The sequence below is a fragment of the Astyanax mexicanus genome, chromosome 3, assembly GCF_023375975.1.
Source record: "Astyanax mexicanus isolate ESR-SI-001 chromosome 3, AstMex3_surface, whole genome shotgun sequence".
NCBI lineage: Eukaryota > Metazoa > Chordata > Actinopteri > Characiformes > Acestrorhamphidae > Astyanax > Astyanax mexicanus.
The window spans coordinates 43,342,419-43,360,719 of NC_064410.1; the positions used below are offsets into that span (position 1 = coordinate 43,342,419).

At 38.0% G+C, this 18,301-nt stretch overlaps 1 protein-coding gene across 1 annotated transcript; it reads left to right on the plus strand.

The window, feature by feature from the left end:
- The first annotated feature begins 3,535 nt into the window (after positions 1–3,535).
- klhl38a (kelch-like family member 38a) lies at positions 3,536–13,527 on the plus strand. Its single transcript, XM_007249346.4, has 4 exons — positions 3,536–3,835; positions 6,740–8,096; positions 8,457–8,562; positions 9,615–13,527. The coding sequence occupies exons 2-4, from the start codon at positions 6,741–6,743 to the stop codon at positions 9,902–9,904; spliced, it is 1,752 nt and encodes a 583-aa protein (XP_007249408.1). The 5' UTR covers positions 3,536–3,835; position 6,740; the 3' UTR covers positions 9,905–13,527.
- The last annotated feature ends 4,774 nt before the right edge of the window (positions 13,528–18,301 follow it).

Consider the following 18,301-nt stretch of genomic DNA (forward strand, 5'->3'; position numbering starts at 1 on the left):
AGTGAAATAATTTTTTAAAGAAAAATGTTTCATCTTTACCTTTTACCTTTTATGTAACGTTTTATATTTATGTTTATACCAACAAATAAATAAATAATCAAAAAACAGTCTGTTACCACAAAAAATATCAATGACCACTCTTCAGTCATCATTGGTTTGATTGACTTTTCATAATATTTGATCTACTTGGATCTATTGAGACAAAAAAATGATTAGTGTTTATTATGATTTGCATAACTAAGTAGTATATAGTAATATACACAGTATCCAATAGCACATGGTCCTTCAAACCTGATCCTGGCACCCTCTGCCCTGGAATTCATGGCTTAACTTTTTCCAAGATAAGATAAGATAAGATAAGATAAGATAAGATAAGATAAGATAAGATAAGATAAGATAAGATAATCCTTTATTAATCCCACAATGGGGAAATTTACAATGTTACAGCAGTACAGAGGAGAGGACAGATCAGGTCAGGAAAAAATATAAGCAAATAATGATACATCTATATATACAAAAAACAATTACAGGAAATATATAAAAGATACTTAAAAAAAATATATATAGTATAGACAAAATATATACATCTAGTGCATAGAGATATGATTATGGTAAGGTGGACCAGTATTATTGCACAAAGAGTAACAGTGAATAAATAAATATCAAATAAATAGTAGATAAAAAGGTGAGAAAAATATTGCACGTTAAACATATTGCACAAATGGTGATAAGGGGATCACAGTACATGTAGTGAGATGGATATTGCACACAGTGAGCATTACAGCTACACTGAGTAGTATGTAAGTTTGTATGAAGTACTGAGATAGTAAATTAGTGTTTACTGAGAGCGTGGTGTGTTGTACAGTCTGATGGCGTGTGGAAGGAAGGACCCAGAGTTGCAGTAGGTATGATAAAACAGGCAGTCCTCTAAAATGTGCTGGGCCAGGACCAGGACTAGATTTTTTTTTGTTTGTTTTGGGGTCCAACTCCATCCCAGTCAGTTTTAGGACAACATAGCACAACTTTCTGGTTCTTGGTTCACTATACCTCTAATGCATTTCTTGCTCCCAATACACCTGATCAGCTCTTTGGCAAGCTCTTTCAGAGTGGTGCAGGGAGTTCTTGAAAATGTGCAGAGGGCACCAGGAGCAGGAATAAAGAACATGGCTCTAAGCTAACAGCCATCCCAAAATAGAAACATTATTAGGCTGAAAAGGTTAATGCTCATTCAGTACTCATTGGAGTTAATGTTTTTTGTGTGTCTAACCTAACAGCTGCTGTATGGGTGTAAAGACACGGTGCATTCCCCAACGTGATAAACTTACAAACACCCACGGCCTAGTGTTACCCAATCTCTCTACACGCATATCTGTTTGGCTTTCCTTGAGCTGCAGAATCAACATGACAGTAACTCATCTCTGTCCCTGGATGCAACTGATGATAGGGCTAACGAGTCAGGTCCCATCTGTTTCCCAGTAACACAGTAACAAGCTGTAGGCAAAGAAAATAGTCAGCTGACACTAAATCTTGACACTAACGGGTGGTAATATCTGATGGATGCAGAGAAAATGCAGCAATGCTTTTAGTGTGTAGTGTTTAATTAATTTAAATATATTATTAAATATATGTATATTCAATAGGCCTAAGAAACAGGCCAGTATATGACGCAGCTGAGTTCTGGAGCCTAAAGCTTTCACCTCTTCAAAGTAGCATATGATAGAATGTTTATTAATCAGTTGTAATCATCTTAGCGGTGGTGTTATCTTTAGCTTGTCAGTGTGAAGGTGTCATTTCCTTTCTGTGGACTGTTAAAAAGGCAGAGACACTGTGGTGCAGGAAAGATAAGAGTAAAAAAAGTAATTCTCTCAGGCTTTCAGAGCTTATCTCCAGACTCAGCTATACGTTATAGAGTACTGTATAGAGTGGCTGCTAGGCTAGGGCCTTGCCCTTGGCCAGTGAGTGTGAACTTCAATTCAGACACAGTCAAAAACTTGTGTGTGCCTGTGCGTATAGCAATGTTTCTCTGTGTTCGTCCTGGCACCCATAGCATCCTGCCATGCACATTTTAAAGGTATCCCTGCTTTAACCCGTACAGACCTGAATTATGATCCAGTGATGGAAAAATATAAAAATGCTATTTAATGCCTGTGATAAACACAAATGAAGATTCTAATATTCTAATATAAATGTGTATAAATATGTAAAAATTAAATTGCATTGGAGGCCTGTGCTTAACCTTACCTATTTGATATTTGATATTGATATAGCTTTTTATTCAAAAAATCATCCCTAATCATAATAAAAAGTGTTCTAAATAACATAAAATTAGTAATAACATAAAATGATCCTCATTGGCTCTAGTGCTGCCATGCCATAATGTCCGGGTTAAGGGGTGATTATTTTTTTCAGTGCAGTGGGAGGGGCTAAACTACTGTTTAACTGTCTTAAAACCTTTTTTTAATTGGCTGGTTAATGGTCTATTCGGATGAACAATATGTCTCAATTAGTGTTATGTGTTACAAAACATCTTTAAAAATATGATGTCCATTGTAATGGTCGCAAGCTCTGAAAGGGTTAATATGAACCACTATTTTGTATTACTCTTATTACATATTACCACTGTTTTTACAGACTGTGATTACAGATTGCTTTTGAACATGATTGCTATAGTTCTTTTTACAACTTCTCTTGCAGGTCCTTCACCAGTCGTTCACCAGACATAAACTCTTCTTACTCACCTCCTTTCTTCTCTTTTCTCCATTTCCCCCACTTCCACTGATGTCAGCTTGATGGAGGTGATAGGTCATGCGTGTTCCATTTCCTGCTTTCCTTATTCAGGCCCATCCCCCAACTCCATTGTTTGACAAAATCTTTCCTAATTTTTCATTTTCTTTATTTTGGTTCTCTCTCTATCTCTTCCCCATGTACCGAGATGCCCTGTTTCTACTGTACTGTCCTGGTGCTGCCCAGCCAGCTGTGGATCTTTGCATTAATTCACTTCCTATTAATTCACTCTCTCCACACTGCACAGCTGTGCATACGAGTAAATAACCTTTTCCATAGACTTTTGCATTAACATTGACCATGTGTCCAACACTCTCTCACATTCTCATAATTCATAACCCGCTGTCACATTTGCCGTAGTCCCTCATTATCTCACTCTCTGTCCAGTTATTCATGTTGTTTTGTTTTTTACTCTGCTACTCTGTTTATATGTTGTGCTGAAATGTGCAGATGGCAGGTGCGCTCCAATACCAGAAGCAAGAGACCCTGGCCTCTGGAGTTAGGGAGTTAGGAGTAGCAGGTGAATAGCAATCCAGCAGCGTCCTCCTCACCTCCATTATCTGAGGCAAACCAAGGTAACCAGGCCTAGATATCCATTCAGCTGTTCTCCCCACTCAGCCCAGCCATCAGCACAGCTCTATATTTACCAGCTTCCTGGGTTACACAAGACCACTGAGGGGCGGTTCACACACCCCGGCCCCGTGTCTGTCCCCTGGCTAAGCTGGGCTCCGTGTCCCTGCCATAGTAAACACACAGCGCACATGGTGCCTGGCTAAGCGATGTGGGAACAAACAAGGGGAGGGTCAAAGGCAGGAACGTTCACAGCCTCCAGAACTATTCTCGGAAACTGGAATGTACACAGCGTGCTCATGGCGAGCTTCTAGATACTTCAATGAACCCTTCTCTACGCCGCCCACGTCTGACGGCTATTTCCTTTACTTCTTGAGGGCCACACCTGAGGGGAATGTTTTTGGCCTTAATGCTGCTGAACCGGGACTGATTCTGTCCAGACAGAGTGGAATGTGAAAGTTAGGAACAGTCTAAAGTTGAGGTAAGCTTTTAGTTGATGTTTATTCGGGGGCAGAGGCAACTTTTCAACATTTGTAGCAGGTTGAATTATGGGAAATTTATAGCGGAAATTGGTTGTTTAACCCCTTAATATTCCGAGGCCTATTACTTACTATGGTATATTATTCATTAAGTACTGGGATTCTGTGTAAATAGATTAAGGCTGCTCTTCATTCATAGAAGCGTGTGACAATACCTAGTTAACCATAGCAAGAATTGGAATATCTATGGAATAGTATGGAATTTTATTTATTGATTTATATGTATATATAGAGTTTCAGCAGAGTTAACATGTAACAACATGTAATTGCTGCTTATAAGGGTAATAAGGTTTGAACTACAGTATCAGTAATCAGTTATTGGTATTTCCCTTTAATTACACTTCTAATCAGCATTATTAGCATTAACATTTTATCTATCAGACAGTGAGAAAGAAAATATGCACAGCATAGCATTTCCTTGTATATGTGTCATTATATATAAAAATATAAATCATAAAATGTTTGTTCTCAAGCATAACTAGTTTTTATCCCATGGATAAACCAATCATTTCCACTGAGCATTTATTTATTTATTCATTCTATTTTAAAGCTGGATCATAATTTCTATTTTTGATTTGTACAACTGCACATGCTCCCGAGACTCATAAACTATTTTAAGAAATATTTTTAAGCTTCATTTAAATAGATATTAGAGTAATATGCTTTTTGTAGGACAAGGCTGGGGAATACCAGCGCTTCTCTTCTGTCATCACAGTCTTAGTGATGGCAGTTAATAATAAACAATAATGATTAACATCCCGAAATAGCAGTCAGGGTGGCGCGTGTGATCTGGGGGAGAAATAAAATCAGTAGCTGTCTCTGGGGTGATTAGACGACTTAGTGCCAATAATAGCTTCATGAAATGCCCTCGTCTAAACAGTGAGGCTGTCAAGGGCAAACCTGGTGTGCGCTCGGGCACAGCTGGGATGTGACTCAACTGCTTTGATAAAATCAATTTTGATGGGAAAATGAGGCCGACAAGTGCTACACGAACGCATTAGGGGCTCAGGGGAGATGGAGATTTAAACAGGGAAAATAATACCTGATGATCAAACAGGAAATGATGGCCAATGTTTAGAATCATTTTTTTTAGGTTATCTAAAATCGAGTGGTTTCTTCAGCCTACATGTAAATAAAATTTATGAATATTCAGCAGTTTGAACTTTTGACACAGAACACTGCAACAATTGAATTCCATAGATTTCAAATTATTTAGACAAAGTCCAAGAAATATGAAAGATTTCATAAAAATACTGGAGCTGTAAATGATTCTAAAATGAAAGCATGTACAATATAATTACTATATAATAAACCTTTGTTGTTTTTAAAATACTTTTAAAAAACTACAGTCACTAGTCATAAGTCAAAGAAATGCATTTTCTACATTGTAGATTCATATTAAAGACATAAAAACAATTAAGGGACACATAAGGTATTACGTAGTAAACAAACAACTCACAATCCCCAATCACAATTCACAATCCCCTGACCTAAACCAAACTGAGACGGTGACTTGAGGTGATTTCGGATGAGCTGGAGCTTCACAGCTTGAAGGAAAAGCAGCAACTTTTGTTCAGCACCTCCAGGAACTCCTTTAAGACACTGAGAAACCTATTCCAGGTTACCCTACCTCATAAAGACACTGAGATTAAAATACCAAGAGTGCAAATCTGTCCTCAAAGATAAATGTGGTACTTAGAATAATCTAAAGTATAAAACATATTCTCGTTATTTATTTAACACTTTTTGTTAATAAAATAATTCAGCATGTGTTTCTGTATAGCTTTGATATAATCTTCAATATTAAATTTACAATGTAAAAAAATCATGAAAAGAAAGAAAACACATTTAATGAGAAGAAACTTTTGACTGTTTCTGTATAAACAAATAAAACACAATTTATAACTGGTTTATGAATAATTAATTAACTTCCAACTATTAAGTTAATATAGGTCTACTATATGCTTAAATGTTTGTGGGGACCTCTTTCAATAAATACAAGTAACTGATTTAAGTTGCCCCCGTTGCAGAAACAGATCTTCTTGTCTTTGTAGAGAAGTATTGCCAATAAAATAGGACTCATAGCAGATAAACATGGACCTATTTGCACTGTGTCTTATGCCAGTTATGGGCTAGAGTGGTATACAGCCCCCCAGAATTGAGCTCTCTGGAGTGTTGAAATTTTTTTTGGAATGATGGTGCTCCATCCAATACTTTTGGGATAAGGTGAGGAGGTGATCATCTGAAATCCTGACATCATAAATATTCTTGCCACTCAATGCAATTATATCTTCACTACATATTTGAGAATAATTCAATATTAGACACTTGTTTGTTTGTTTGTTTATCTGGTATTAAGATTATTTAAGCATGTTCCCTCAAACAACTGCAGTAAGATGAACTAATCTCACCCAAAATGTCAGAGTTTCATTTGCTGGTGATGAACTAGATCAAGTATGTCAAAGTGGGGTTCCTTCTGGCTATTTGGAAACTAATGGTTTTCAAACACACACAGGGCTTTCAAATTAGCCGATGTGTTGAATAAGGAGCGTTGACTGAAGAAGTGTGCTGTCAGTGATTTGGTCTTTTAGGATTGACATCTAATAATGCATAGTAGATAAGGCGAGTATTCGTACAATACATTGATATAGGCTATTTTGATAATTAATGGGAATGAGCTGGTATGTCAACTCTGATATAAAGGGTGTTTTTTTTCTTATATTTGTGTTTTTTTTCTTTTGTTGCATTGCATTATTATGCTATTATATTATTATCACTATTATTATATTATCACTATATCATTATAACATTGCCTCTAACTCTTATTATTCACTTATCATTCCCAGAATGGCCTGTTCATCACTTGAGGTATTCTCATTCAAGGACCAGGAGCTTCCAGCCCACCTGCTCTGCCAGCTGAACATCCTCAGGCTGGAGCGCATCTTCACCGACGTGCTCCTGTGCACAGAGGACAAGGAGATTCCCTGCCACAGGAACGTCCTGGTCTCCAGCAGCCCTTACTTCCGCGCCATGTTCTGCAGCAACTTCCGTGAGAGCAGCCAGGCCCGGGTGGACCTGAAGGGCATTAGCTCTGAGGTGCTGGCGGGGATTGTGGACTACATCTACACAGGCAGCATCACCATAACGATGGAGCTGGTGCTGCCACTGATGCAGGCTGCGTCCATGCTGCAGTACGTCAGGCTCTTCGAGGCCTGCTCAACCTTCCTGCAGGAGCAGCTGAACCCAGACAACTGTCTGAGCATGATCCGGCTGTCGGAGATCCTGCACTGCGACAGCCTGAGAGACAGGGCCAAGGAGATGGCCGTGCGCTGCTTTTCTGATGTTGCTGCCTCTGAGGACTTCTGCGAACTCTCCCTGCCTGAGCTCATGTGCTATTTGGAAGATGACCGTCTTTGCGCTGAGGAAGAGCAAGTGTTTGAGACTCTTCTGGCCTGGATCCACCATGACCCCTTTTCACGGCGAGGTGCCATCCATGACCTCTTCAAGAAGGTGCGCTTACGTTACATCCACCCAACGTACCTCTTCCAGTTCATAGCCAACGATCCTCTAGTCCAGTCGTCTACGCTCTGCACTGAGATCATTGAGTCTGTGCGGCGTCTGATGTTTTCGGTTAGCGCCAAATGCACCCGCGAGCTGAAGCCCCTGTGGACCACGCCTCGCCGCTACACCTGCCGAGAGACTTTAGTTGTGGTCGGAGGCCGTAAGAACAATGAGCAGACGTCCAGAGAGGCACTGCTCTATGATGAACGCACCCAACGCTGGCAATGGTTGGCCAAGCTGCCTCTACGCCTGTACAAGGCTGCTTACGTCTGCATTCACAGCATCCTGTACGTGGTTGGAGGCCTCAGCCTGAGCTTAGCCTCTGGAGACAGTGCAGTTAGCGCAACTGTCTACACTCTTTCGTTGAAGACCAACCAGTGGAGAACAGCCGAACCCATGCTGGAACCACGCTACGCCCATCAGAGCGTGTCCTACCTGCACTTCATCTTTGCTCTAGGAGGTATTGGGGCTGACAAACAGATATCGAACACAGTGGAGCGCTACAACAGCATGTTCAACCAGTGGGAGGCCATGGCTCCCATGCCTACAGCGGTCCTACACCCCGCAGTGGCTGCCAATGACCAGAGGATCTACGTGTTTGGAGGGGAGGACTCCATGCAGAATCCAGTGAGATTAATACAGGTAACTACATACAACTACATACACTTCAGTTTATTTCAGTTGTAGAATATATTTAATAGAACACTCTGTACAGACACTACTGTCACAATTCAGGTTTACTGAAGTCTGGATCCAGAGTTGTAATGAGCATGCTGTGGGTGGCAGTGGCGGGAAAAACTCCCTAAGAGCCTGAGGGAAAAAAGAAACAATGACCCCAAAAATGCAGACACAGTCCCCCTGTGGTCAACACTGACAGCAGAGTTATGTCAAAAAGTAGTGCATGTTGAGATCAGACAGAAATGGGATCTCAGTGAAATATCCCTAAAGTTCTGAGATCCAATGTCGTTTTTTGATGAGTCACACATCTCTCATCTTTCCAAGGTTTATCACATATCACGGAACATGTGGTCCAGACTGGAGACCAGGACAGTGAAAAATGTCTGTGCTCCTGCTGCTGTTATAGAAGACAAGATTTACATAATTGGAGGTGAGCTTACTGCATCGTTTAACAGCATGAACTAAATAATATTGAACCAAAGGAGACACTGGGATTGGATAGCTGGATCTCTGAGTTTAGAAACACTTAACTAACCATAGTGCTACACTGGCAGTCAAAAAAAGAAAACTTGCTTAGATGTTCATGTAATACACTAATGTATAACAGCTGTTTTGGGTGTACTTTACGGGATATATTCCTTCTTACTTGGTGCAAACTTTCAGCTAATTCACAAATATCATGAACAAATTCTTAAATTATTGAATGTCAATTAAACCTTACCAAACTTGGTAATGCATCATTCTGCAGGACTTTTATTTTAGTTTTTGGAATCAAGCATATTTAAAATGTTGAGTTCCTTTAGCTTTCTGACTGTTGCTGCTGTCCATTTGATATTGATTAAATGTGATCTGAACAGTTTGCAGCTTTGTGTGGTTAGTGGTGTTTGTTAGTTGCTGCTGTGTTCTAAATCTCCCTGTACTATTTGAGTGATGTACTCCTGTGATGAGTACCCAGTGTTAAAAGTCTTTGCTCTGCTTCCCTTCATGTGGCATGTTAGTTTTACACATTCAACAAATATAAAAGAATATATGATACTTAAAAAAGCTGTACTGAAAAACAGAGCCAGCTCACAAATGACAAAACAAAGCTATCAATCTAGCTCACTATTTGGCATAGAAACGAGACAGAGAGAGAGAGAGAGAGAGAGAGAGAGAGAGAGAGAGAGAGAGAGAAAGAAACCAAATAAAGATCTCTGACCAGGCCGGAGCTAGAAGTCTGAACCGGAGTGTTACTGCTGGACACCGCAAGATTGCGCCATTCAATCGTTCAGCCAGAAAACTAATCAGTGCGTTGGATGGGGGCAGGGCAGATTACAGCGGAAGTAGGGGGTCAAACTTGGTACATCAATTAACTTGCGTTAAACAAAATAGTAACAGGTTACTGATTCCAAATTAACAGCGCGCATTAACTATATATATAACTATTTATATAACTATAAATATATATTATTATATATATATTTTTTTATTTGTTGTGTAAAGGTTATACAAGAAGAGTGATCGCCTACGACACCAAAGCCAACAAGTTTGTCAAATGTGAGAACATGAAGGAGAGGAGGATGCACCACTCAGCTACCGTCATCAACAACAAGGTCTACGTAACCGGAGGACGCTTCCTCAACAGCCACGATGTCATAGAAGACTCTGACTGCTTCGAGTGTTACGACCCTAAAGCAGACGCGTGGTCGTCTAAGGGTTCTTTACCCTACAAGCTGTTTGATCACGGCTCACTGCCCCTTATCTGTGTGTCTAACCGACCCAACCCTCCCTGAAGGATGAGAGGAGGACCGGTTAAAATTCCCAACACCTAAAAATTCAAAGAAGCTGCCGCAGCTGAGACTGGAAAACCATCTGAGGAAGCTCGCATCCCCCTTCCAGACCGAGCCTCGTCTTGCCTGTGGCTTTGATGGTATGCTGCTGCAGATCCCAGCATCTGCAGGGTCTTAAATCAAAGGAGATTTGAGCTGATGAGTGGCTGTGTCACTGTGACTGTCCCGGGAGTGCGCTCAGGAGCACACACTTGCGCAACGCACACCTGTCCCTGCACAACTGTGACCCAAAATCTTCACAGGCCAACGTGTCACATTCGAGTTCCTTCCATCACCTTCTTTTCCTCTCAGAGGGGCTTCCGTTATCGTGAACTGTAGCAGAAGGGTGGGTGATATGGCAAGGAATTTAATATCATGATACTTTTTATGACTATTTTACTTTTTTGAGGTTTAAACTGACACACTGTATCACCCAATGAATAGCGATATGTTTTTAAAGACTAAGAAAACCTTTATTCATCATTTGTGAATATTTATTAATTATAAACTCAGCTATGTTGCAGTTCTTTGTTTGGTGGCTGCAGTTGTTATACATTCTTTGTAGTTTTTTTTACAGACTCTATAATTGGTTTATATATTTGATTTTATGACATATGGACTTGCAACTTGTTTGATACAAAAGAAAAAAAATCACATTGTTCTTATTTTCATTTCCGTGACATATCTACAAGAAATACATTATATCTGCCCATTTTTAACAGTTTCTTTTTATATGAAATTATTATTCCCATGATAGATTAAGTTATTGATTTCTGGTGACTTCAGGTGAATATTTCTGTATTTTTAAATATATAAATGTACAGCTCTGGAAAAATTGAAGACACCACTTCAGTTTCTTAATCAGTTCATCTGGTTTTGGTATTTATAGGCATATGTTTGTGTAAAATGAATATTGTTGTTTTATTCTATAAACTTCAGACACCATTTCTCCTAAATTCCAAATAAAAATATTGTCATTTAGAGCATTTAGAGACGCAGAGCTTTCAGACATTAAATAATGCAAAGAAAACAAGTTCATATTCATAAAGTTTTAAGATTTCAGAAATCAATATTTGGTGGTATAACCCTGGTTTTTAATCACAGTTTTCACGCATCTTGGCATGTTCTCCTCCACCAGTCTTACACACTGCTTTTGGATAAGTTTATGCCACTCCTGGTGCAAAAATTCAAGCAGTTCAGTTTGGTTTGATGGCTTGTGATCATCCATCTTCCTCTTGATTATATTCCAGAGGTTTTCAATTTGGTAAAATCAGAGAAACTCGTCATTTTAAAGTGGTCTCATATTTTTTTACAGAGCCGTATATTGTGCAGCCCTCAGAAAAGTGAGACCCATAAAAAACATACATCAACCATTTCTTTCTTTTGGGAAAACAGTTGGATACTTGGCAAATATATGTGCCAAAATATAAGCACTGTCATTGCTGATTCTGCTATAGAAGACAAAATGTACACAATTGGAGGTGAATATACTACACCATGTTTAACAGCATGAACTATATAATGAACCAAAGGAGATGGGAGTGGATCTGTGAATCTCTGGGTTTAGAATGACTATTTAATCTATTGTTCATACCCATGATACTACACTGGCAGTCAAAAAGAAATTGAGATATGTATAAGTCAAAATGTAGCACTTTATTTTTTGTGTAAAACTTGTTTTTAAAAAGGTAGAAATTGTTGACATATGGTTGATATATGGTTGATATATGGTACATTTTTGGAAAGGTTTCATGATGTTCCTCTTTATTACATCATAAAAATATTGTCATTTCACCCACCCGAAAATATTTAGAATCCATAAACTCAGATGACAGACCTGAAAAAAAGCAATATGGCAGTGAACTATGATGCCTTATTGGAGTCTATTTAAACTCTTTATGAAAACACATTCCTTCAACGCATAACAGGGAGAGAGTTTGCTGTGAAGCTCCCTGACAGGACAATTACTAGAAGAACACAGGCTACTGCTGTGCTGCACTTTGTATTTGCATGCATTAAGTTGATTGCAAAGCCCTAAAGTGTTTACTTGGCGAGAAGGCCCTGTTTTCTACAATCTGCTTCCAGAATGCGAACAGAGTCAAAAGAACAAAAAAGTAAAAAAACACAAAAGTGGCACCAAACTGTTGGAAATGTCTGTTTATAATGACTTGAATTTTCTTTTAGTGCTGCTTTTAATGAGTTTACTGCATGTCTGGTGAAAGAGACTGCACTTAACCATTATATCACAAATGTGTCTAATGTAGCAATGTAATGGAGAAATCCACATCAGAAAAAAGGGCCATTTAATAACCTACACTTTTACTGTGGTCATTTCTGCCTCTGCAGCGCCCTCTCAGGTTCAACTGGGCTATTGACGAGCATGATGTGCCTGTGTACTTTGGTACGCGGACACTCACAATATGCAAATCAGTCAATCAATAAAACCGCCTCCCTGCTAACACAGAGACACGCTTAGAGACACACTGTTCAGTCCAATTAGCTCTCCCTTCTGCCCCGCCCCTAAACCCATACATCACCCAGTGCTTCTCGCAGACTACTCCTTCTATTTTTTTTACCCTTTTTCAAAGGTGTTTACTTGCTCTGTAACCCTGTGAGTAACCCTTAGTATAAAAAAAAAACACAAAGGACAAGATTGTGCATAAACCACATAAATACAAGACCTACAGTAATATTGTATAGCACTGTAATATTTAGCAACAGTATAAAAAAGATGGACACCCAACCCTCTTTTTCCCTCATACTGTATATTTAAAAAAATTAGTCTTTGTTAATTTAAATAAAACAGCACTCAAAGAATCCTCTGTAGCACCTTCATATTTATATATTTTATATTGGTTAAAAAAAACATTGATTGCAAACTTTTAAACACTAGTGTATCTAACAGTGTAGAGGTGACCTCATAGATCACTGTGTTTTTTATTTCTGTATTTCTGTGTTTATATTTCTTTAAATCGTTTGGGCTGCTGTAATGAGAAGCGAGTGTAGACAGTTCTGTATTTATGGTTCTGTAATATAGAACATTTCTGCTCATCAAAGTGTTATTGTAAATAACATAAGCTGTAATAAATGTCTCTTTGCCACATTCAGGGTCGTGGAAGAGCTCGGCTGAAGCTCGTTTAGTGCCTTGGCTGACTCATGTTTCCCAGTACTTGAATGGAATTGAGCATGACTGAGGCATGAACACTGTAAAGTGTCACGTTGCACACGTTAAGAGGCAGCGCTGCAGCAGATGGGCACAGCATGGTCCAGAGAGAGAGCTGGACAGCACCAGACACCAGAGAGGGCAGTGTGGCTTCAAAAGGGGAAAAAGGCATGTAGGTCACAGTGACCGTGGTGGATTAGTATTGGTGTGGAGTGCTGTGTTTGTCAGGAGATCAAGGTTTTCTGACCTTTGTCATTTTAGATTTTCTTCTGGGTCAATATCAACATAACGTGCCTCTTGCATCTGCAGAATGTGTAACTGTGTAAGAAAACTTTTTTCAAGATTTACTTTGAATAAACGCATTATTACAAATATAGAGAAATGTAAACCTTCATGTTAAAGTAAATTTTGTACATTTCATACATACAGTTTTTGTTATTGATGTAAAGGTTGGAATTTTCTATTATTTTCTATTATATATATATATATATATATTATAACATTAAGGGAAAAAAAGAAACTATATATTTTTTCTTAATGTTTTGAAGATAATATATCTATGTGAATATACTATATCTGCAGGCATTTCAATTATTCATTTAGCTATTTCTATAAAAAACACAAATCAAGCTATCAAATCCCCTGTCCACACTTGAGGTAAATGCCCCTAGAAAAAAGGGACATCAAAACCTTCACAATGTTTTGTTTTCAAAGCGACTGAAGCCACTTGCTGCTGCATGTTCAACGATTTAACAATAGCAATTTTATTTCATATTTCTCATATTGCTTCCATACCTAGCTGAGGTAAAGCTTAAGCTGAATAAATGTCTCTCCCGTGCTGTGAACAGTATCAAGGCAACTCTAGGTCAACCACGTTTTCATAAAATACCATTTTTCACTAAAACATTTGGCATGCTTGACAGAAAATAAACAGTGAAAATAAAAGTAATTAGGCTGAAAAAATAAGCGTTCTGTGTATTCTGATGTCTTATTAATATGAAAAATATTATGCAAAACTCACTTTTTTATGCTTTTGTATTTCCACTTGGATCTTACATGCCCCTAAACACTTGTTGAAGTGTTTGGTATCAGAAATAATATAGTTTTTGAGCTGTTCGAATGGCTCCCTTATTGTGATGTCACAATACGAAAACATGCATAGAACCACTCTGGCACCACCTCTCACCCATCAATTCCCAATAGTGCCCCACCCAACATATCAGACTTCTTCTGACGGGGGGATCTGTACCTACTGCTGTGGCAAGTCAGAAGATGAGGGAGATGTGAGTACTTTTAAATAATGAGTTTTGTGCTTCTATCACAGTTAAGCATGAACTAGCTTGTTTGTGTTTGGTCATTTAGCACAAACTAACACTAATGTGGTAAATACTTATCGTTTGCATGGCATCAGACACATCTTATTTGTATAAAAGTGACAGAGCCCTTAAAAGACTCATTCTGAAATTGACTGAAACTGGAAAGAACAGAGCCGGTGAGATCTCTATGTGTGAGTGATTTTTTTTTAAAAGAACTTCATGAACATGATTTAGTTCTATTCTAACTTGTGTAAATAGAGGTGTAATGTGTGTTTTCTTTAATGACTGATAGTGATCCATCTACACACTTTGATGTTTTTTTGAATGGTGTCAGAATAATCACATTAGTTTCCAAGATGGCAAACCCATGCCTGGTAGCTCTAAGTGTAGCCCATCTGTTATTCACAGTTTGTGTTAGTCATCCTCAAGCCCTTATTCAATGGTCATTTCTGAACACTGGAGACTCATATGGCTGGATATTTTGGGATGGTGGACCACTCAACCCAGCAGTGACAATGACGTGTCTAAAAACCTCAGCAATGCAGTGTAACAGTGTCAGTGTCACTGCTGTGATGAGAACAGTCTACCACATTAAAAATATCTGTTTAAAGCCTGGTGCTGTGGTCTGAAACTGAGTAACGGTGAATCGGGTTGTAAGAGCCTAAACTGACTATTAAAACAGATGAGTAAATTAGACTGTTCAGTACAATCAATATCCCAATCACAATAGTTCTAGGATTGTAGTCTGACCTTAATGTAATGTACACGCATTATAGTCATGAAGATCACAGACATAACATAGTTTTTTTTTCTGGAGCAGAATAAGTGAAAACACTTTTAATGTTGCCAATTTATGATAAAAAATATACCCCATATGGACAAAAGTCCTGGGACACCTGCTCATTCTTGCTATTCTGCAATCAAGGGTATCAAAAAGAATTGTTCATCCTAAATAAAGTGAAGTAACCCAGCTGGCACACAACCGACCTTCAGCGTGGAAATGTGGTTGAAGCAACATTGATTGTTGTTTTCATGTTGAAACACTGTTAAAACAACATTTAATGTTAAATGGTGGTGCAAACATTGAAATTTTAACGCCGAATCAACATTGCGTCTTCAACCCTCTGCATATTGAATAAGCATTTTACATTTCATTTTACATTTCATTTTTAAAAATGTTTGGATGGAGGGATTGAAAAAAAGTGTTTTTACTTTCATTTGCAGTAACTTTTTAATTTTGCACCAATTCTTTACCAGATCTGGGGGTATTTTCATGTTCTATTACTTTTACTGTTGTAGTTATTAAAGGTTTTTTTTGTAGTTGTACAGTTCCTACTTCTCAGAGATGTATATTCAGAGACAGAGACAGAGAGAGACAGAGAGAGACAGAGAGAGAGAGAGAGAGAGAGAGAGAGAGAGAGAGAGAGAGAGAGAGAGAGATAATGAAATTGTTAATTTTGGTAACACTTTACTTGGATGGTCCATTTGATGGCCTCTTGACATTCAACTACATGTCTATAAAATGCAAATGAACTAAAAGGTGAAAGTAAATGATTCTCTATTAAATATAACCCTACATTCAACTCTAATCCAAATGCTTATCTTAATATTTTAGGATTGGGTTTAGGGTTAGATTTTAAGCTTATGTTAAGGTTAGGGTAAGGGTTAGGTGTAGATTTTATGGTTGGTTAAGGGTTAAGGTTAGGGTTAGGTGTACGGTTAGGTTCTATTTTAAATCATTTACATTCAACATAGGGTTAAGTTCAATTTAATGGACATTCAATTCAGTGTTAGTTGAATGTCAGTTGAGCATCAACAAGGCCATAAAATGGACCATCCAAGTAAAGTGTTACCTTAATTTTTCATCATAGCATACAGTTTTTTTTCCCCCTCTTACATACAATTTTAGGCATCCCGAATGTGAGTTATGGTTTAGTAAAGGTTAAACATACAACATTGAAACAACATTTCACACAAAGCTATATGTGTGCACTTGCACATCTTTGTCAGCAATGGGTGCAACTTAAAATTACTGGGGATGGGGGAGGGGGGCCACTATGTGACCACAAACATCTGGACTGTAGGAAGGCTAATCCAAAAGCCCATGTAATTAATTCCATTAACATCTTTAATGTGAGATTAGGATATTTGTTCAAAGTCTATTTTATTCTATTCATTTTGCAGAGTGAACCAGTTTTAGCCTCTCAGTCCATAGTGATATAACCATGAACTATAAAGAGAGAAATTATCAAATGTAGTCCATCATGATGTCTAACAATAATTTAAGAGGTATTATAGCCATGGCAAATAAAAAATATGTATATTTTGGAACTTCACATCACTAAATTAATAAGGATTAAAAGTGAGCATATGTACAATTCTGACACTGTATATATTTCAGAAAACACCAAAAAAAAAGAATGTACACGCTTTCTGACATACATTAGCAGTTAAAAGTTTGTACCTACCCTCTCATTCAGCATTTTTCTTTATATATTAATTTATTACATTTTGTATCAACATGAAATACATCAAAACAATTAAGAAACACACATGGAATTATATAGTAAACAAAAAGTGTTTTATCCTCCACAATCCCCTGATCTAAACCCAACTGAAATGGGTGATTTAAGATGTGAATGAAAAGTGGCAACTGTTGTTCAGCACCTCCAGGAACTCCCTCAAGATGCTGAGAAAACTATTCCAGGTGACTCTCCTTCATGAAGACACTAAGATTAAAATAGCAAGCGTGTTAAGATCGGTCTTCAAAGCTAAATGTGGCTAAAAAATAAAACATATTCAGGTTTGTTTAACACTTTTTGTTTATAAAATAATTCTGCATGTGTTCCTGTATAGCTTTAATATAGTCTTCAATATTTCAATATACAAAGAAAGAAAAACACATTGAATGGGAAGAGGTGTACAAACTTTTGACTGGTACAAAAAAATTGCAATGACAATCACGCTCATAATGAGTGTATGCAATTTTCTGGCCACAACTCAATATAGTGACCCTGCGAGTTAACCATTTAACACATGTAAAGTATGTGTTTCTAATTAAGCTGTACACAATCAGCTCATTCATTCATGTGACTGAAAAATGTACACAATTTATCTGAGGGCAGAGAAGCCCACTTACCAGACACCTGCCAGAAGCACAGAAGCCATCAGTCACGACATGAACAAACTGTTATTTTTAGAGTTATGTTTTCCTCACCGTAAAGTTAAAATACATATGTGTGAAATGCAGGCAGTGTCACAGTGCAACATACCTCAGCCTGATCACATTACATTCACACCTTTAGCCTCCTTCTTTATATCCAACGAGGCAAAGCTTGGCACAACAAGGCTTTACCAAGCCGAAACATAGAAAACAGACATGCACACACACACACCAACCTGTTAGGATTTGTTATAATTTAACAAGAACATACCCAGTTAAATGTAAAATGCTGATCAGCTAAAATATTTGATGGCACTTTCAGGTGAAGATATTCTGCCACCTTCAGGATTAAATGCAGACTGCAACTAGATTTTGAAATTGATCCAACAACAAGAAGACCCTAATTTTCTCTTTAAATGAATATGATGCATAATATAAAATACCACTTAACACGTGTTCTACAGTTGTATCATCTGTATACAGGATTATACACCACTAAAGGATCCTTTTATAGTGTAAGACTGAACACTAAAGCACTGGAAAACACTGCCACTGAACAAGGAGAGAAGACTGGCCACTATTCACCACTAGAGGGAAGTATACGCTCACTAAAAAGCACAGCATTCTCAAAATTTCTAGAACTTTGAAAGCATCCTTAAGTGCAGTCACAAAGAACATCAAAAACGTTATGATGAAACTGGCACTCATCAGGGCCGCCC